This window comes from Schistocerca gregaria, chromosome 5 (assembly GCF_023897955.1).
Source record: "Schistocerca gregaria isolate iqSchGreg1 chromosome 5, iqSchGreg1.2, whole genome shotgun sequence".
Taxonomy (NCBI): Eukaryota; Metazoa; Arthropoda; class Insecta; order Orthoptera; family Acrididae; genus Schistocerca; species Schistocerca gregaria.
In genome coordinates, this window is record NC_064924.1 from 195,359,589 (window position 1) to 195,382,550 (window position 22,962).

Genomic DNA, 22,962 nt, shown 5'->3' on the forward strand with positions numbered 1-22,962 from the left:
TGGCCATGAAATGTAGAGGACCTGGGTTCGATTCCCGGTCCTGCACACATTTTTAATCCAACAGTAAGTTTCGTATCAGTGCACATACCGCTGAAGAGTGAAAATATACCGTGGAAACCTTCTAGAAACTGTAGTAATGTCAAAATAGTGTCGCAAAATAATTTAGCTCAACTATGTTGCTTTCAAAGAAGAAAGTTATGTTTCAACTCGTCATGCAAAGTTACAGTAATAAACTTTTCGCAGGTGACATGCTATCAATAACCAGGGATGGACAAAATGATCCTACAGAGACAGAAAAGCTCTATAAAGCCAAAGTAAACATACGAATACTTTTTAGGTGTAATGCCATTACAATAATTATTGCTATTTTGTTATAAACTGATATAATGAGCCCATGACTGTGCACAAAATTTCGGTTGACTCTTAAGAAAGAGGATTACAGCAACCAGCCACGTTTTAAAATGCAATTTATGTATTTAAACAGCGCCTCTTTACATTACGACAGGTGGGGAAACAAAACACGAAATGTAATGCAAAAGGTGAACCAGTCGTCTGAAGATGAACACATCGGTTCGACACCGGTAAAGGGTCTGTTTAAATATATAAATGAAACTAAACTCCTCCCGAACAGTCCATGAAGGCCCAACGGTATCGACCGGCCACGGTGCCATCCTCAGCCCACAGGCGTCGCTGGATGCGGATATGGAGGGGCATGTGGTCAGCACACCGCTCTCCCGACGTATGTCAGTTCCCGAGACCGGAGTCGCTACTTCTCAGTCAAGTAGTTCCTCAGTTTGCCTCACAATGGCTGAGTGCATCCCGCTGGCCAACAGCGGTCGGCAGACCGGACTTTCACACAGGCCGACAGCGTTTAATTTCGGTGATCTGACGAGAACCAGAGTTACCACTGCGGCAAGGCCCTTAGCTAAATAGATAAATAGGAACCCCCGTTTTTTATTATGTGGTTGACGTATCACATGTGGCTGAACACTTGCTGTTTCCTTAAATAACGTAACTATCTGGCAAACGGTCCGGACACTTGGATGATGGATACCGAGCAACATACAGAGCACACGCCCTTTGGGCATTTTGATCACAATAGGCATACATCAAAACGATATCGACCTCTTCCGTGATTGGTAAACGGTCCATTTTAACAGTGGGTAATCTATTACAGAGCAAATACCGTTCGCACTGGCGGAATATTACGTGATACCACGTACTTCTACGTTTGTGACTATTACAGCGCCATCTATCACAAAGCAGAAAAAGTGGTCCAACTAAAATATTCATATTTATTTACGTACTACACGAATATGTAATAAAATGGGAGTTCCTATTTTAAAAAACGCAGTTGATATCTGTTTGACCTATGGCGCCATCTAGCGGGCCAACCATAGCGCAATCAGTTTTCCCCCTTCAAGCTAGACGAGTTTCGTTCTTTCTAGTTTTTTCGTTTGATGCTTATTTCGTGAGATATATGGCCCGGGCACTATCAATGGACCACCACGTATATTATATACAATAATTATTACTTAAAATGTGCTTACATTTTACAGAACTAAATAAAATGACTCTTTGGCGACGGCGAAAGGTCATAAAACATGTTTGTGAAATTATAAACCACCTTTGGTTGCTCAATAGATAGACCTGAAACAATACCAGTTTCGAGACGTTTTACAGAATAAGTGGAGGTCACAATTTCTCATGTACAGGCAAGCATTGCACATGTGCGGGAATAATTATGCGTAACTAACTTATCAGTGACTTCTTTTATGGTAAGTTACACAAGTTTGAATTATGCATGCTTGTAAAGAGCTACATTTTTATTATGAACGTTCACTATAGTTTATTCATTAGAGTCCCCAGTACGACCACTAAAAAGCTATGGCACTCTAAGAAGAACTGCTGTGTGTCAGAAGAAAGATCTTCAGAAAGTCTCAAAGACTGTTGCTCATTTCCTATAAAAGCTATTTTTATTTTAAGTTTTACGAAATATTTTGATGTTTACGAACAATTTGAAAGTTCTGTACAATCATCAAAGTACAGGGCTATTCAAAAACAAGGAAGAGATTTCAAACGCTTATTGTTTGCGATCTAGAAGGGTCAGAAACACAGTTCCAACTTTTCTGGAATGAGAAAAGTTCACATTTTTATGCATTCAATGTGAGCACCTTGTGTTACATGACGAACATCAATTAGTGGCTCATTTCCTGCCACACTTGAAGCAACTGGTTTCTTGTTATAGAATTCACAGAATCAAAATCACGACTTTTTGTGGAGTTACGTAAAACACAGGGTGTTTTATCTAACCTTTGATTGACACTCTTGAATGTCTGCGACGTCGCATTGTTGGAATTGTGTTTCTATCTTTTGGAGTTTGAAAAGCAATAAATCTTTTAAATCCGTTCCTTGTTTCTTGTCTTCTTGTATTTTGTAACGAAGACGTGTTATAGTTACAATATATAATTGCCTGAAAGCCGTTGTCACTTAAAATCTTTGATGCTTTCAGTGGAAAGATGAGAATGTTAAATGGAAAAATACTGAGGCCGTACAGGAGTACACAAAATCTTTACTCGCATTGTTGTCAAATAAAGGCAACACTTATCAACTTTTCGTGATCCGTATTAATGGAGGATTTGATCTCTAGTTGTAACCAGTTGATGAGTCGTTTCTTGCGTTTCAACTATTTTTAAGCACACTTCGAACATATAAATGCTTATCAAAAGCCATCTGGGAATTACACTTGTTCGCGCGTCGTAAATTTCGATTGTCAGATAGGAATCAAATGAAACAAAAACACGGGATATACGCAATAGTGAGCGATTTAGACCTTATCAGTGATGCTGACGTACGTTTATACGTATTTGTGTGGTTGACGTCTTTACGTGGGACATGTGGTGAGCTATTTAAGCGGTAGGACGCTAAGTTTACGGCACTCTGAGCAGACACACCTACAACATGAGAGGTAAGAGCCACTGCATGCGCCTGTAACAGAGCTTCGCTTTCCTTTAATATAATAATGTAACTGAGGTTTTAGAAAAACCAAGCCCATAGGTTACCGGAAATTTTGAATGTGATTATGAAGTTGTTACTACTTTTCTGAAAAGTTTGTACAACTTTTCGGAAGTTACACACAGTCCCCAAGTCTTGAGAATTTCACTCTGGTTACAGTTTGCCATCCCAAATAGGTGGTACTGCATTGGAGAAAATCGGCAATTTGTGTAAATACAGGTAGGACCAATAAGGTTTTTGTCTGTTCACAATGTTATTAGCTTGTACTAAGAATTGTTCTTCTCGTCGTCACAGATTGTAATTTTATGTACGGGGACGTTCTCTGATAACGCGCAGGTTTTTAGTGCAACGTAGGAGCTCAGGCTAAATTGTCGCTTCCTGTTGTACTCCATTATACGAGTTTCAGGCTACCGAAGAAACGCCACATTAACGCCAATTAAATCATTCATTACACTAACAGTGTATAAAATTAAATTATTTTAGTTCTATGTTGCAAATATCGATTCCAGCAGCAGGAAAAATGAGGAGGAAAATATTAACCCACCTTGTTGATTACTGATTTACGGTAATCGCTGTCTAGTGCTATATGGGTAGTTTCCAACTGGTTGTAACTGCTGTCGGAAAAAGGATACAAAGAACTGCGTTTTAGTAGCTGCAAAAGCATATCATAGTTATTTAACAATTGCTAATTTTTTGACCACAAGTAGTTTGTTCGTACTCATTGTTCAAATCCGAACTATTTCTTGTATAATAAACTGTAAATATAAATACATTCTGTTGTATACGGAAGCAGAAATGGATGAACTTTGCTGTTCAATGGCTTCATGCTGACAAAAATTCGTTAAATGGTTTCGTATGGAAGAAAAGTAGATTTAGCTGGCCACGAGAAAAGACACTTGGTCAAAACATTTTGTAACCAAAGTTCATTTTGGCTTTCATGCATACATATTGTACACATACGTTATACAGGATAAACATTATATTCCATTATACTTTCAGGACTACCATTTATTGCGACTGCCATTGTAGTGGTTTTGGTTGGAGGCGCCAGTGCAGCATCCCTCCGCCGACTGACCGTTGTAAGTGTTTACCAGCTGTTATCAGTTAATTAATGAGGTCTTATGCTAATAGGAAAAACTGCTGTAATAAGATACCTTCACAAAAAGTTTTTTTCTTAATAATTGCATTTGTCCTGGAATTACTTTTTCTTTGTTCCCCCAAATGTTCAAAGAGTATATTAATTCTGTTTCTTTCGAACCCTTCTAATGGTTCAAATGGCTCTGCGCACTATGGGACTTAACATCTGTGGTCATCAGTCCCCTGGAACTTAGAACTACTTAAACCTAACTAACCTAAGGACATCACACACATGCATGCCCGAGGCAGGATTCGAACCTGCGACCCTTGCAGTCGCTCGGTTCCGGACTGAGCGCCTAGAACCGCTAGATCACCGTGGCCGGCTCGAACCCTTCCTCTCACACTATGTATCGGAACATACATAAAGGTCTGTTAAAACAGATATTTCAGTTAAATGGATTATTACACATATTCTCAGAGTTAGCTAGTTACATTTAGGAAACAAATTAGGAAATAAGCAAATGGATAATACTTTTTAGAATTCAATTAATTGGTCACCACTAATACGTTTGAACTGTAGTAAGTCATTGGAATGAGTGAATATTATGATCACATTATCATTCGTATTCGAATTTAATTTCATACTATCGATTTTAGAGTACGACTACAAAAGTAAACTATGCATTATAACACGACTACAAACGCAAATTGTACATTAGGGATATAGTCTGCGTGATTACTCGATAAAAAATAATTACACCTGAAAATGAAACATAGCAAATAAATGAAATTTTTTTTCGCTCACATCACTCCAGTTATCGGGTTTAGCCGCCTGGCAAGAGCTTAGTGCTAAGGATCGAAAGGGATACTAAACACATTTACCGCAAGTGAAATTCGTCTTCTCTTTCTTGCTTTACCTCTTAGCCATATGTTGAAGCTTCTTAGCTAAAGTAGAGTCCTGCTGGTTTGTGACAACAAGTTGTTTCCGTAAATCTCACTGAGGAAGGTGGTGTAGTGGTTAGGACACTGGACTCGCATTCGGTAGGACACCGGTTAAAACCCACGTCTGGTCATCGTGTTTTAAGTTTTCCACGATTTCCCTAAATCTCTCCAGGCAAATGGCGGGATGGTTCCCTTGAAAAGGCACGGCCAACTTCCTTCCCCATCCTTCCCTAACCCGATGGGGCCCATGACCCCGTTGTTTGGTCAACCACCCAACCCAAATATCAGGTTGCTTTGTTTTCTCTAGCGTGAAGCACGGGGTTCCGTAGTGTTTTAGAGGACAATGATTATTGAACACAATCCGCTTGGTCAGTTGACCCACTTCTTAAGAATTTCATTGCCCCATCCATTAACCAGCACTTCAAGTTCAGGAGAGTGCTATCACACTCCTTCACATACGTATGTAGCATATACAAAAATATTCAGTTATTAACCAGATACTATGAAATTTGGTTACATTTGGCATTGCCACTACCGTAACATGTAGTATAATTTTTGGTTATACTCAGAGTATTCCCGTTTCAGAAATACAACGCATGTCTTACAAATTATAAGTTCGTTGAGTCACTAACTAAACAATAATAAAAACTAGTCACAGGAATTCGTTTGTACAGTTCCTACACTCTATCCTTATTCTATGGAAAGTTATTCGTCTTACTGCAGACTTCGATAGCTTACAAGTTTCTTTACCTAACTGAGACGTTTCTCTGTTTACTGCTCGTCAGATCACGCGGATCCCTTGGTATTCGACATTTGTTACGAGAAGACGGTAAAATCGAAGGAGCATCCGGTTCTGATATTCATTACCATTAATAATTTCGAAAGTTAACGTTGCAATAATATTACTCACACACAAATTACTAATGACAACTGCAAGTAATTTTTGGTCCGAAGTGAAGGGGGAAGAACGATACGTACTATGACTAACAGATTGGGTCTGGCTAATAAAATCTTACTGTAGTAGGAATTAATTGTGAGCCATCCTAATTGGTAATTGCCAAGGATTAACGTTGCAGTCCAATTAAAGAGGTCAGTAACAGTATGACACCTCATACAGACATACGACTAGACTGTCATTAACGTACTATTATCTAAAGACTTGCAGGATTCGAATGAATTTGTGAATCAACTTGAACAAGGAAAAACATGAATTCATTGGATTACAGAAGAAGTCCAACGGTCATTAATTTTTACAGTCATACATTTCTTGCATCAGCATTATAACGACTCTGAACAAAAAGCAGACAAAATGCATATTTTTGAGAGACAAATAAACTACACAACTGTCCCGGAAACAAGGCGATAAATTTAAAAATTTCTCAATGAAGACTAGTGCGATCTTTCGTACAATCAGTATCTCCGGAATAATTAACATTTTATTCCGAAAATGTATTTCGTCGTGGTTCTTATGCCTAATACAGTCGTAATCCCACTATCTCATGATGGGGTATGAACGTAGTCACTGTTACAAAATTCAGGCGTCAGTTACAAAGCAGTCACTTACTAAGCTATTTATTGATTCAGTTACTAAAGACACGTTTTCATAAGTTTATACTTCAACACAGAGGAGATTGCGAATATGCACACGCCGCTATAAAATCAGAAATATACAATACGACGTTCAAGTTTATATACTACAAAGAGCACGTTCTCATCCAGTGAAACAATGAAGGCAACAATAAGACTTTCAATTACGATAAGTAAATCGCATGAAAGACATGATACACAAGATGTACTGAGCAACATTCAATTTCTTCCAGGTCAGTGCAACATGCCAGGGAGCGTCCGGTCCATTTCCGAATCCGAACAGCTGCAGAAGCTTCCTGCAGTGCGAGCCGTCTGGAGTCGCAACGGTCATCCCATGCCCAGCAAACCTCGAGTTTAATCCAAATCTGAAGGTGTGTGACTTCCCAGAGAGAGCTGGTTGCTCCTCATCAGTGTCTCCACCAGCTAACGACGACAATGGAAATGGTGGGGGATCAGATGATAACGGAGGCGCTTCACCAGCTCCACCATCTGGCGACGCCCCCACATGTCCACCGTGGAATCCTAATGACGTCACCCAGCTGCCCAATCCCAATGACTGCAGCAGCTTCTACAAGTGTGATGAGAATGGTGTTGCTTGGGTCATTTCATGCCCAGCCGGTCTCGAATACAATGCAGAGCTGAGAGTGTGTGATTACCCAGAAAATGCTGGTTGCTCATCGTCTTCACCGAGCAAACCGTCTGATGATACACCTTCTCAGGGGGATGAAGACGACGAAAATTCTGATGCAGGTAATGAGGTAAGCCCGAATCCACCAGCTGGAGATGCTCCTACTTGTCCAGCCTGGAATCCAAATGATGTCACACAGCTGCCCAATCCCAATGACTGCAGCAGCTTCTATAAATGTGACGAGAATGGTGTTGCTTGGCTCATACCATGCCCAGCTGGACTCGAGTACAATGCAAAGCTAAGAGTGTGCGATTATCCAGAGAGTGCTGGTTGCTCATCGTCAGCTTCTCCAAGTAACCCATCTGGTGACGATTCCTCTGATGACAATCAGAACAATGGTAACGCTGACTCTGGTAACAGTGACGACGCAAGCCCTCAGCAACCACCTGCAGAAGCTCCCACATGTCCGGCTTGGAACCCAGATGACGTCACCCAATTGCCTAACCCCAGTGACTGTAACAGCTTCTACAAGTGCGACGAGAACGGAGTTGCCTGGTTGATCCCGTGTCCAGCTGGCCTGCAGTACAACGCTGAGCTGAGGGTGTGTGATTATCCTGAGAGTTCTGGGTGCTCTGTGTGAGCTACAGCTACACTGAAGAAGATATTTTTTTATTCACTCTAAAAGATCTTTACAAATGATGTCATCACATTAGCTGTGTAACCCGCCTGTAACAGATATATTATCTATGTAATGTGATCAGTACTCATGTGACTAATATTTAGTCTCATATTAAATATACTTGTATTATTTCATAATATATTGTTATTTATCTTACTTATTACTTACACACTTTGTATGTAATCCAACTGCAATTGTCCAACCATAGTAATAAAAGACTTGTCACGTAATTTTTAGCTAATTCATTGAACGGATGTATCTTGATGCTTATAGAGGGGATAATATAATATCTAGGAGGTTTTTGTGACATTTTCTGAAGCGTTAATATATTTTCTGTGTCGAATTGAAACAAATTTCACATCATGTTTAAACATGGATAGATGCTTTGAATCGGAATTGCAATCACAGTCCAATGAGTGGAGAGCTTCATATTCTCCACCTCCGAAAAATTTCGAGGTTCCCAGTCAAAGTTCAAACAAATGAACCTTTTTTGCTTATGGTCACCAAGAAATCATAATGACAAGGTTCCATGTGAAACAGGTGTCACAGCTGTCTCTTATCGCAACTTCTTGCAAAATCTGCACAGAAAATGTGCAATACCAGACCTCAATTGCTCATATCAGTACCACTCATTCTCCTCGACAATGTTCGTCCTCATATCGGCGATGTTGTAACTCAAAAACTGCTGGAATACAAATGATAAGTGTCATCGCATTCCCCTTATAGCAAGGACATGAGTCCACCAGACTTTTGTTTCCGAAGTCGAAAATCGTCCTTATCTTTCTTTGGAAGAGCTCTGTAGCGCCGTTACCCAAGTTATTCTACAGAGGAACAGACGTGGTGTCCTGGGTGGAATAACAGAGCTTCCTGGACTATGGGATTTAGATGAGAAGAAGGAGGACTATATTGAATGACTATAATTGGATAATGAAATAAAAAATTAACGTGTAAGTAAAAAAAAAAATTAAAACATTGTGTGAATTATTGATGAAATATCCCTCGTCACAGAACATAAGAACTATTATTGGGTACATAACCAAAACGTTCTTCTTTGGCTATTCAACCAAAGTTTTAAAAAATCATTCAATTACGTGCGATGGACACTGCCTGAATAAAAGAGAAGTAATAAGAAAGATTTTATTGCATCATCAATGGCAAATCCTCTATGGAATTAACACACTTGAGATGTGAGGAACTATAGGCCGATATCGCTGATGACATTTTGCTGCCGCAATATGGAACATGTGTAATGCTTGCACATTACAATCGGTTTTGGATATATGTTGTACTGAATATGGAGTTTTCTAGTAGAGGTTTTGTGAAATTCGCACTTGTCCGTGAGGTCCTGAAAGCAGTAAATAGTCTTGCCTAGCTTAATGCGGGATTCCTTACTTTCGGTGCAAGTTGCATACTGATAGTAATAGGAGATTATTCAGATTATAAGTTATCGGATCTTCGTCGCGATTTAACTTAGAACTTCTTTTCGAGTAGTCTTCAAGGCATCGTAAATGGGGAGCAAAATGTGAAAGTAGGTGTGGATGTAGAACATAGAGGTGTACCACCGATACTGTTAAAATATGTATAAATTATGAGGTGGATAATATCAGGACACTCCGTGTTAGAGAATAAATTCTCCATAATGGAATATTACCTTCAAGAAGTTAATAAAATAGAGACGTACAGTTTTCAGAAGGCCGTACTCCTGATGATATACCGGCTGCTGCTATGACAAAGTAAAATCGGATACTTGAGACGTACCAGTATTATGTCATCGTTATAGAAATGTTCGTGGAATCTGGAGGAATAATTCGCCAAACTTTTAGCATTTAGCAAAGGACATTGTGAAAGAGCGGGAACTTTAGTCACTGCATTTATTAACAGCCACAAACAGGTCAGAAACCGATAAAGTCATAAAGAAGGGTTGCGCGTTGAGTGTTAAAGTCCTCAGCCTAGTAACCTTCTGCTCTTAGAAACGAACAGACACTTGACAGAAATTAGTTCTGTACACGATCATGCCCCTCAATAGTGATTCGTTTATGACAGTTGTTGCTTAACCATAGAGCGGGAGCGCAGATTTTCATAACACGTTCTGTGTTCACATGTGGAGGTTAGATGTCTGGATGTTACCAAGCTTAGCATGTAAGAGTAGAATCACAGTTCAATCTTAGTTTAATCAAACAACAATAAAATAAACCCATTTTTTTTCATACTCTTCTGTGTGCTTTGATGCGGCCGGCTACGAATTCCTCTCCTGCACCAACCTCTTCATCTAAGAATAGCACTTAACAATATTGGTCCTCACCCTTTTCCGCTCTTTCCAGAATTGTGTGAATGATGTTTTTTCGAACATCAGATGGTAAGTCCCAAGACTCATAAATTCTACACATTTCGTTGCCACATCCCCCAATGATTTTCCAAATTCTGATGGAATGCTATCTATCCCTTCCTCCATATTTGATTCTCCATCTCTCCCTAATGATTCCTCTTAATTCTTCTATTATGTCATCAAGAACGTCTTCTCCCTCATTGCAAGCCTCCATTGTACTCTTTCCACCGGTTTGCTCTCTCCTCTGTATTTAAAAGTGGAATTTACTTTCCATTCTTAATGTTCCCACCCTTGCTACTAATATCACCGAAGCTTTCTTGGACTTTTCTATAAGCTGTGTCAGCCCTTCTGATAAATATTTCTTTTTTCAACATCACATTTTTCGTGCAGGCATTTCGCCTTAGCTTTCCTGCATTTCATATTTATTTCATTCCTAAGTGACTTGTATTTATCTATCCCAGAATTCCCCTCAATATTTTTGTACCTCATTCTTTCATTGATTAATGCAAGTATATCTTCTGTTACCCCTGGTTTCTTCGCTGTTACTTTCTTTGTACCTATTATTCTTCTATACAACTTCTGGGACTCACCTTTTTAGAAATGTCCATTCCTTTTTTAACTGTACTGCCTACTGAGCTATTCCTTATCGCTGTACCTGTAGTCTTAGTAAACTTCAAGGTTATCTCGTCAATCCTCAGTAATTTCGTATCCCACTTTATTTGCTCGTTGATTCTTCCTAACTAACCTCTTAAACTCCAAACTACTCATCATCCCTACTACGTTGTGATCTGTATGTACATCTGCTCCAGGGTATGCCTTACAATCAAGTATCTGATTTCGGAAACTCTGTCTGACCATGATGTAATCTAACTGAAATCTTTCCGTATCATCCGACCATTTCCAAGTGTTCCTCCCCCTCCTCATTAGTTTCTTGAATGTAATGATCGCTAACGCAACTTAGTATGTACTACATTATTCAATTAATATTTCTCCTCTCTCATTGCTCCTACCCAGCCCATATTCTACGTAACCATTTCTTCTACTACGAAGCCCGTATTCTCCGTAACCCTTTCTACTACGCCTTCGTTTACAACAGCGTTCAAGTCTATGAGTGTTTAAGTCAACAACAAATAAATAAACTTTCATTATATCACCCTCTTGCCACGGACAGATGTTACTTCACAGAAGCAGTGCATTAAACAGTGTAGTTGCATTAAATGACTGCCAACGGCTTATTAAATTACAATTGTCTCGTAGACAATACCACATGTCGGACTGTCGTGCTACCTCTTAATGTGAGTCATTTTCTTCGACAGATCATAATTTTTTCTGGTGTACACCCCTGCTTATTCTGACTTAGTGATGCCCACTTGGGCGAATAATAGCACAGTTTATCACTGTGTTAGCTGAAGCAATAACATTGGAAGAACAGGTATGGGCTCTCAACTGTGAAGGGTGCAAAACAGTTTTCTGTGTTTGGCGCACTTTATGCTTAATTCACGTCCGCACGAAGATTAACCAAGGAACGAACGAATAGCGTACACGAATGCACCTTTAAATTGATCTTGCCACTGTCCCAGTACATGAAGATGCTGTGCAATAATTGAGATTGAGGGTCACCACCAATGGCGATACGCTGGAGACGGTTAGACAACTTTGTCAGTGAAACGTATTGACTTCAGGGTGCATTAATACGCAAAAGAAAAGTGCAGTTTTCCGTCGCAGCGATGAGGAAGTAGCCCTGTTCAATGTATTACGACTGTAAATATCTCAAAACGTACCGCTATTACTAAAACCACTGAGTGATTTGCCCTTTACAAAGGAAACATTGGAATATACAAATGATTCGGTTTTCATGTATCTGTAGTTACATCACCAGTTAACCGTTGGATTGCCCAGTGAGCCGGTTGGGCTTGCCATATTAAGACTATAGACCAAATAAGACTTTTTACCCACTAAAAATTCGTCAGGGCAGCAACAAAACTTGCGAAGGACAGTCATCTGCACTGAGCTGATTCCAGAATGAGATTATGTCTGTAACATGCGTGGCAGAAATCCACTAGTTCAGTGATGAAGCCATAAATAAACAAACAGAAAACCTTGTCTTCACATGACTCTCTCGAGAGGTGCGCATACCGGGAGTGAATTCAACTGAAAAAAATGGAAACTGCTTCTGTTACGTTCGATGATATTGCCGCCTACCTCTCAAATACTCATACTCATGAGTCGTCCAGTGACGCCGGAATTATTCCCATTCTACAATGTCCAAATCTCAACTCCACTTACTATCATGGAATTAAGACTGTTGACGATGAACGGAAATAAACATAATGCACTGCACATAATATATTGAGGAGCTCCTTCAAAGTTCAATTCTGTAATTGCTTAAAAGTCACTGTAAACAATAACAACACTGAAAACCAAGGAGTAAGTGTACAGAACAACCCCATGAAATGGTCTCATAACTAAGTTTAGGAATGCGGATGCAGAATGAACTTCAGTGCAGGATACAAAGGGAAATATAATTCAACTGCAAGAGTCATCAGTCTTCTGAATGGCCCCCCACGAATTCCTCTCCTGTGCTAACTTCTTCGTCTCAGAGTAGCACTTGCAACCTACGTCGTTAATTAATTGTAGGATGTATTCCAATCCCTGTCTTCCTCTAGAGTTTTTGCCTTCTACTGCTTCCTTTAGTACCATGGACGTCATTCCCTCATGTCTAAGCAGATGTCCTATCATCCTGTCCCTTCTCCTTATCAGTGATTTCCACATATTCCTTTCCTCTCCGACTGCGCAGAACCTCCTCATTTCTTACCTTATCAGTCCACCTAATTTTCAACATTTGTCTGTAGCACCACATCTCAAATGCTTCGATTCTCTTCTGTTCCGGTTTTCCCACAGTCCATGTTTCACTACCATACACGACTGTACCCTAGACGTACATTCTCAGAAATTTAATCCTCAAATGAAGACCGATATTAGATATTAGTAGACTTCTCCTGGCCAGGAACGCCCTTTATACTATTGCTACTCTCATTTTGACGTCTTCCCTGCTCCGTCCATCATTAGTTACTTTACTACCTAGGTAGCAGAATTCCTTAACTTCACCTATTTCATGAGGATCAGGATTGATGTTAAGTTTCTAGCTGTTCTCATTTCTGCTACTTCTCATTACCTACGCCTTTCTTTGATTTACTCTCAATTAGACAATCAGACACTTCATTCCGTTCAGCAGATCCTGTAATTCTTCTTTAATTTCACTCAGGATAGTGATGTCATCTGCAAATCGTATCATTAATATCCTTTGACCTTGAATTTAAATTCTTTGTCTTACAGCCTTTTTAATCCGACCACTTCGTTCTTTGTCGTCCACGCTTATTATTCCCTTATTCCTCTTATTATTCCCTTATTCATCGCATTATTCCCTGTTGTACATGACCCCTCTCTCCCTATAGCTTTGCCCTGTTTTTCTTAGAATTTCGAATATCTTGCAGCGTTTTATATTGTCGAACGCTTTTTCCAGGCAACAAATGCTACTAACGTGTATTCATTTTTCTTTAGTCTTGGTTCCATTACTAAGCGGAACGTCAGAATTGCCTCTCTCATGCCTTTACCTTTCCTAAAACCAATCTGATCGTCAGTTAGCGCATCCTCAATTTTCTTTTCCATTGTTCTGTATATTATTCTTGTCAGCATATTGTATACATGAGCTGTTAAGCCGATTGTGCGATAATCTCTCACTTGTCGGCTCTTGCTCTTTCCGAAATTGTGTAGATCATGTTTTTACGAAAGTCAGATGGTATGCCGACAGACTCATTCATTCTACACACAAATGTTTTGTTGATACTTCACACAACGATTTTATAAATTGTAATGGAATGTTTTCTATCCATTCCGCCTTATTTGATCGTAAGTCCTCCAAAGCTCTTGTAAATTCCGATTCTAATTCCGGGTCCCCTATATATTCTAAATCAACTTCTGTTTCTTCTTCTATCACATCAGACAAATCTTTCCCCTCATAGTGGCTGCCAGTGTATACTGGCCACGTATCCGCTCTCGTCTGCCTTTAACTGTGGAATTCATGTTGAACTTTTAATGCCACCGAAGGTTGTTTTGAAGTTTCCTGTATGCTGAGTCAGATTTCGGATAATCATTTCTTTTGGAATTTCCTCACATTTTACTTGCGGCCATTTCGTCTTAGTTTCCTTGCACTTCCTATTTATTTCATTTCTCAGCGACTAGTATTTTTTGTATTGCTGAGTCACCCGGAATGTTTTTGTACTTCCTCCTTTCATCTACAAATTGAAGTATGTATTCTGTTACCCATGGTTGCTTCGCAGTTACCTTCTTTGTACCTGTGTTTTCATTCCCGACTTCTGTTATCGCCCTTTTTAGGGATGTATATTCCTTTTCAACTGTACTACCTACTGAGCGTTTAACGGTTGTAAAACACATCTTTGAATACTGCTCCTCACTTGGGTCCTTCATCGGGGTTCATGCAATAGAAGATACAACGAAGAGCGGCTCATTTAGTCACGAGATCGTTTATTAAGAGAAACTCAACAAATTTCGCTGGAAATGTCTGCAAAAGACGTTCTGTGTGTCTTGGTAAGTACTGAATGTATACTATTCTATACCGTATTCTTATTCTTTCCTGAATAGCGGACACTTACTGAAACTGGACAATTTCATTTTTCCCACAGATGTCCGTTATTCGGCAGTTTTACCATTTTGTTGTTGTGGTCTTCAGTCCTAAGACTGGTTTGATGCTGCTCTCCATGCTCCTCTATCCTATGCAAGCTTCTTCATCTCCCAGTACCTACTGCAACCTACATCCTTCTGAATCTGCTTAGTGTATTCATCTCTTGGTCTCCCTCTACGATTTTTAGCCTCCACGCTGCCCTCCAATGCTAAATTGGCGATCCCTTGATGCCTCAGGACATATCCTACCAACCGATCCCTTCTTCTCGTCAAGTTGTGCCACAAACTTCTATTCTCCCCAATCCATTTCAATACTTCCTCATTCGTTATGTGATCCACCCATCTAATCTTCAGCATTCTTCTGTAGCACCACATTTCGAAAGCTTCTATTCTCTTCTTGTCCAAACTAGTTATCGTCCATGTTTCACTTCCATACTTGGCTACACTCCATACAAATACTTTCAGAACTGACTTCCTGACACTTAAATCTATACTCGATGTTAACAAATTTATCTTCTTCAGAAACGCTTTCCTTGCCATTGCCAATATACATTTTATATCCTCTCTACTTCGACCATCATCAATTATTTTGCTCCCCAAATAGCAAAAATCCTTTACTACTTTAATTGTCTTATTTCCTAATCTAATTCCCTCAGCATCACCCGACTTTATTCGACTACATTCCATTATCCTCGTTTTGCATTTGTTGATGTTCATCTTATTTCCTCCTTTCAAGACACTATCCATTCCGTTCAACTGCTCTTCCAAGTCCTTTGCTGTCTCTGACAGAATTACGATGTCATCGGCGAACCTCAACATTTTTATTTCTTCTCCATGGATTTTAATACCTACTCCGAATTTTTCTTTTGTTTCCTCTACTGGTTGCTCAACATACAGATTGAATAACATCGGGGACACGCTACAAACCTGTCTCACTCCCTTCCCAACCGCTGCTTCCCTTTCATGCCCCTCGACTCTTATAACTGCCATCTGGTTTCAGCACAAATTGTGAATAGCCTTTCGCTCCCTGTATTTTACCCCTGCTACCTTCAGAATTTGAAAGAGAGTATTCCAGTCAAAGTTGTCAAAAGCTTTCTCTAAGTCTACAAATGCTAGAAACGAAGGTTTGCCCTTCCTTAATCTAGCTACTAAGATAAGTCGTAGGGACAGTATTGCCTCACGTGTTCCAACATTTCTACGGAATCCGGACTGATCTTCCCCGAGGTCGGCTTCTACTAGTTTTTCCATTCGTCTGTAAAGAATTCGTGTTAGTATTTTGCAGCTGTGACTTATTAAACTGATAGTTCGGTAATTTTCACATCTGTCAACACCTGCTTTCTTTGGGATTTGAATCATTATATTCTTCTTGAAATCTGAGGGTATTTTGCCTGTCTCATGCATCTTGCTCACCAGATGGTAGAGTTTTGTAAGGCCTGGCTCTCCCAAGGCTGTCAGTAGTTCCAATGGGGTATTGTCTACTCCGGGGGCCTTGTTTCGACTCAGGTATTTCAGTGCACTGTCAAACTCTTCACGCAGTATCGTATCTCTCATTTCATATTCATCTACATCCTCTTCCATTTCCATAATATTGTCCTCAAGTACATCGCCCTTGTGTAGACCCTACAAGAACTTAGAACTACTTAAACCTAACCAACCTAAGGACATCACACAACACCCAGTCTTCACGAGGCAGAGAAAATCCCTAACCCGGCCGGGAATCGAACCCGGGAACCCGCGCGCGGGAAGCGATAACGCTACCGGACGACCACGAGCTGCGGGCATGTGTGAAGGGGTGCAGGGTTAAGAGTGTTGCAGGTTAACTTACAACCGTCGTTGTTTCCACGCTGTCCGTTATTTGGGTGTCTTAATTGTGCTGCGTTTGTTACTGTGAAATCGGAAGAGTTTTACCATAAGGGCTGATCTGATTTGCCAGGGGAATTTTAAAATATCCTGTATTGAGAGGATTCTGCTATTTGAAAGGGTCGGGTAAGAGAAGTTTTACTGTACCACCTTTGAAAGTGATCGACTTTTTTAAATGTCCTATATTGTGTACGTTACAGAAGTACATTTGCAAGCCTTAGGAATGGGCTCCTTACACCAAAACAAAAAAATTAGCACATATAAAAGAGTGTCCGCAAATCCTTGTTACCGAGTTATCACTGAAAGTTGATGTTCAAGGCCTTTCCGGGTACTAACCAAGTACTTTGTCTGTTCACCAGTTAGAATAGTTGTTTTCTCGATGGCGTTGTGTTGCCAGGGAGATTTGTTTCTAATCGTCATTTGTCTGTCTTCAACGTATGCATCGTTCACACAAACTACAGATAGTGCGATAACCGAAGCACATCCTGGAAACAAGACAGAGTATTCAACAGGCAGACACGATTTTTATGTATGGCCGCGCGAATGGTGTTGGACACGAGACTGCACGGTAGTATAGGAATGCCTTTAGAGGCCGAAGACTGCTGAACAATCAAAACTTTGTTGCTGGGTATATTTGCGCTGCCAAGACGGACTATTGGTCGTACTCCTGACCAAGAAGAGCACTTTCAGGCTGTTGGGGAAGAGCTAGTTATCAGCTCCGGATAAGGGGCCCTGGCTTGTAAAACATTGCCAGATACAGCATGAAGTATACTTCACGAGCCACTTATGTATCCGTATCATCTACAACGCCCGCAGGTACGTGCAGGTGCCAGTCACCAACCACGGGACGGTTGTTCAAACTGCCAAGTCATTGTTTGTCTCTTCGTCATTGTTTACAAATAAGAAACAGTTGGAATAGACGGATTGGCAAATTTGCACTACTTATTCTGCAGAAGAAACTAGACATCACCATCAATTTATGATTAATATATGGCTGGAAGTGTACGTGACTGTCTTGTAGAACCTCGCTTTTTTCCAGCACGTCTAACGCTTGCTGTCTTCAGGGACGTAATGCAGAACACTCTTCAGATCTATTAGAAGTTTGGCCCTGCAAAGCACCACGAGATTTACGCCTGATGGAGCTCCAGTACATTTCTGTTTTCAGTTTTTGAGATGCAGTAACTGATCCTGCCACGAGAGATGGACAGAGGAGGACCAGTTGTTCCGTTGTCTGCACGTTCTACTGACCTCGTACCGTTGGATTATTATCTCTGGTGGCACCTTAAACTGTTGCTCTATGCCCCAGACAACCCAAATGCAGATACTCTTCACCCGCACGTTATGGATGCCTGCAAAACCATTCGAAACGGTCAGGAAGTATTTAAAAGGGAACAAAAGCTGTTAAATCGATGAGTGCCCACATGTTTAGATGTAAGAGGAATTTTATTATGAGTTTATGAGTTGATGAACACCAGTAAGCGAATTATGATCTTAAATTAATTACGTGAAAACGAAGGAATTTCAGACTTGTGTCTGTGTTAAAGTTTTTCTTGTGTTCGTGTAAGAAGCCTGTCCCCAAAGGTGATAAAAAGTTATTATTTAAACACTGTATATCGCCTTGTTTTATGTTTTGGCTTTTTAATGCGTATGTAAAAGACATTACTTTTGTCCAGGAGGAGATATTTAATCTGTGCGGATGATGAAAAAGCAAATAAAAGTAGAGAGTTGATGCTGGGGCGTGGATATGTGAAGAGTTACTTGAATGACATGTCGCTTAATTAACGGGAAAGAGTGATCATTTTATTGAAACAAGGCAATTTTCTTTGAGGTAAGAGTCGGGAGCTCTTAGGTAGAAAAGGGGATTCCTGTACTGAGATGGTGGAACCAAATTGGACGTGCACATAGGACATGATGCAAAAGTGGCCGGAAGATTATCACAGCAGTCGCATTGTTGCAATACATTTTTGTATTTTACGAAGAGATACTGATTTTGAAATTATCAGCAAAGAAGAGGAGATGCAAGAAGAAGATTTCAGGGACTTAAAATTCCGCAGAATGTCGATGCTGAAGCACAGATTATTATCAAGACAAAGAATCAAGACATCGACAGTAGGAGGAGGTAATAGTCGCCATCACTAAATGCGAGTATTCCCTGCACATACAGAAACTGAATAGTAAACAATCAAATACGTTATTTAATCTGAGAAAGAGATTGAAGTTATGAATTACAGCGACCATACGGACTGTGTAATAATCGTTGTATGTTATCAACTACTTGTATTTCAGAAGGTGGATGCTGAAAAGATTGCGTAATATATTGATTAATGTCAAAAGGAATATAATGTAACGATTAAAGGACTCGTTTAACTTATAACTGACGGTTTAAAAAACACGACGGCACACTAATACACTTTATGTGGGGGGGGGGGGCATTGTTATGTCTAAAAAAACAATGTTCGTATAATATTCCATCAAATTTCTAAAAGAGTTTAAAAACTTAAATTGTAAGAGTTACACATCAAAACGGCGTACCAGAGCAGCAGCACGAAGATATAAACTGGTTAGTTTACAAAATGTCTCGCTACCATCTTACAGTCTTCGCGTCCATCGACGAACACGTGGCTCCCAGCACTTCCAGTGACTGACGCAGCGGAAGATACTGGGTGTGCAAGCAACTACAATTTCACTGGTAGCCATTATCCTCGTCGAACCAGTAACTGTTTATTGCGATTTGGAAGATTTTATAGATAGGGCCAGATTTTATAGATAGGGCCACTTATTCGGAATAATAGTAACGAATAATATGAAAATATCAGGATTAACATTTATACGTAAATTTTTGTCACAGTCAAATGTATTAAATCGCTATTTAAAATCGTCTGTGAAATCATACTCTTCTCTATTACATACAGACAGATTTTCTACTTTACAACGGTTTACAAATACGCAATTTTACACGAGAAAATACACTCTAACTACAGTGATGCCGGGGTAGTGGAGACAACTGAAATTGCCGCTTATACTGAAATCACTCATTTTCGCGTTGTTGTGAGGTTATGTCCGTTACTATTGTTGTGGTCTCCATTACATTGTTAGTGTATTTTCATCGGTGGGTGTGAAGTACACCTGTCAATTGAATCAACTTAAATGTAAACGTTATAAATGCAGTTGTCTGGCCCATGAAATCTCTAACACATTATATGAAGAATTCTAATCATAATACTTCACTCCGATATGTATTAACGAAAGGGCGAATCAAATTAAATTTTTAACTCGATTTAGAATTTCTTGATAGAGAAGACGCAGGAAGTAAGCTCGGACAGAGACTTATCGACATGTATAGAAGAAATTTCCGAATGCTTGAGGAAGATGTGTTGGCATCCTTGCCGTTAGCGGCTTGTATTTATGACGTGGCAATCTGAATAATAACGACAGACTTTTTTTTACATGATGCATATGTAATGGAGCTCTGTTTGAAATGACTGCCACAAACATTCATTTTGTTCGCAATAAGATTTCAAAGCAGTGCAGAGATTAGGAATTTACTTCAAACATTCATACAGATATCTTGGTCTAACTATTTGAGGGGGTATGAAATGGGATGATTCCACAGGCTCAGTTATTATCTAAGGCAGGCGTTAGACCTCAGTTCATTGGCAGTATACAGGTTTAGTCCACAAAGGAGACTGCTTGAAAGAAACTTTTGCGACCTGTGTATAATTGTTCACTTCACAAAATGTAAAATCTAACTCTATTATAATTACATGACTAAGGGTCAATTACAGGCACTTAGTTCAGACAAATACCTTAGTTAAACAACGAGTGGGACTAGAAAATTGAATGATGGCATTGGCTCAGTCGTTCGTGCGGCAGGTGTTAGACAAAGGTTCATTACTAGAAAAAAAGAGTAAAATTCCACACTTCAAAAGTAAACTGCTTATAAAACATATGTGCGACGCATCCCAGAGTTTTGCTCAAATATGACTGATAGGGCACATTGAACTTTTACAGAAAAGCATGATTTATCACAGGTTAGTTGGCTCCAAGGTTGAATGTCGTGAGAATACTGAAAAACCGAACTGGCCGACGCCTAAGGCGCCAACTACGTCTAGAAAGCCTACTTAAAAGGATTCAAGAAACAGTATTAAGTAAGGAATCTAAGTACACGTTGACGAGCCGAAACATTACGACCGCTACCCACCGCGACGCTAGAGGCTTCCTGGTGGCGATGCGGGCACATGACGCGTGATAAAGGCACGTAAGCGGAGCAGAAACGGACGGGGGATCATCCTAGCGAAGATATGTGCCGCGGAAATCCAGTGTGATTAGCGACGTTAACAAAGAGCGCATAGCGTTGCGCAGTTGGAGGTGAGCCGCCAGCAGTGGTGGATGTGGGAAGTGAAATGGCAGAGTATTGAGAGCTGAAGATCTGGACGTATGTCCATTGGAGACAGTAAATTTGTAATACTGGATATCATGAACTGACTTATATATTACGACTTTTGAACTTTTTTTTGTCATCAGTCTACTGACTGGTTTGATGCGGCCTGCCACGATTTCCTTTCCTGTGCTAACCTCTTCATCTCAGAGTAGCACTTGCAACCTACGTCCTCAATTATTTGCTAGACGTATTCCAGTCTCTGTCTTCGTGTACAGTTTTTGCCCTCTACAGCTCCCTCTGGTACCATGGAAGTCATTCCCTCATATCTTAGCAGATGTCCTATCATCCTGTCCCTTCTCCTTATCAGTGTTTTCCACATATTCCTCTCCTCTCCGATTCTGCGGAGAACCTCCTTAATTTCAACATTCGTCTATAGCACCACATCTCAAAAGCTTCGATTCTCTTCGGTTCCGCTTTTCCCATAGTCCATGTTTCACTACCATACAATGCTGTACTCCAGACGTACATCCTCAGAAATTTCTTCCTCAAATTAAGGCCGGTATTTGATATTAGTAGACTTCTCTTGGCCAGAAATGCCTTTTTTGCCATAGCGAGTCTGCTTTTGATGTCCTCCTTGTTCCGTCCGTCATTGGTTATTTTACTGCCTAGGTAGCAGAATTCCTTAACTTCATTGACTTCGTGACCATCAATCCTGATGTTAAGTTTCTCGCTGTTCTCATTTCTACTACTTCTCATTACCTTCCTCTTTCTCCGATTTACTCTCAAACCATACTGTGTACTCATTAGACTGTTCATTACGTTCAGCAAATCATTTATTTCTTCTTCACTTTCACTCAGGATAGCAATGTCATCAGCGAATCGTATCATTCATATCCTTTCACCTTGTATTTTAATTCCACTCCTGAACCTTTCTTCTATTTCCATCATTGTTTCCTCGATGTACAGATTGAAGAGTACGGGCGAAAGGCTACAGCCTTGTCTTACACCCTTCTTAATACGAGCACTTCTTTCTTGATCGTCCACTCTTATTATTCCCTCTTGGTTGTTGTTCATATTGTATATGACCCGTCTCTCTCTAAAGCTTACCCCTGCTTTTTTCAGAATCTCGAACAGCTTGCACCATTTTATATTGTACAACGCTTTTTCCAGGTCGACAAATCCTATGAACGTGTCTTTATTTTTCTTCAACCTTGCTTCCATTATTAGCCGTAACGTCAGAATTGCCTCTCTCGTGCCTATACTTTTCCTAAAGCCATACTGATCGTCACCTAGCGCATTATCAATTATCTTTTCCATTCTTCTGTATATTATTCTTGTAAGCAACTTCGATGCATGAGCTGTTAAGCTGATTGTGCTTTAATTCTCGCACGTGTCAGCTCTTGCCGTCTTCGGAAGTGTGTGGATGATGCTTTTCCGAAAGTCAGATGGTATGTCGCCAGACTCGTATATTCTACACACCAACGTGAATAGTCGTTATGTCGTCACTTCCCCTAAAGATTTTAGAAATTCTGATGGAATGTTATCTATCCCTTCTGCCTTATTTGACCGTAAGTCCTCCAAAGCTCTTTTAAATTCCGATTCTAATACTGGATCCCCTATCTCTTCTAAATCGACTCCTGTTTCTTCTTCTATCACATCAGACAAATCTTCACCCTCATAGAGGCTTTCATTGTATTCTTTCCACCTATCTGTTCTCTCCTCTGCATTTAACAGTGGAATTCCCGTTGCACTCTTAATGTTCCCAC

At 40.0% G+C, this 22,962-nt stretch overlaps 1 protein-coding gene across 1 annotated transcript; it reads left to right on the forward strand.

The window, feature by feature from the left end:
• The first annotated feature begins 2,940 nt into the window (after window positions 1-2,940).
• On the forward strand, window positions 2,941-8,158 carry LOC126272223 (chondroitin proteoglycan-2-like). The gene is made up of 3 exons (XM_049974923.1): window positions 2,941-2,968; window positions 4,015-4,094; window positions 6,855-8,158. The coding sequence occupies exons 1-3, from the start codon at window positions 2,962-2,964 to the stop codon at window positions 7,887-7,889; spliced, it is 1,122 nt and encodes a 373-aa protein (XP_049830880.1). The 5' UTR covers window positions 2,941-2,961; the 3' UTR covers window positions 7,890-8,158.
• The last annotated feature ends 14,804 nt before the right edge of the window (window positions 8,159-22,962 follow it).

Coding starts and splice junctions, on each gene's coding strand:
- LOC126272223 (XM_049974923.1), top strand. Junction 4,095..6,854: donor CCCTCCGCCGACTGACCGTT/GTAAGTGTTTAC, acceptor AATTTCTTCCAG/GTCAGTGCAACATGCCAGGG.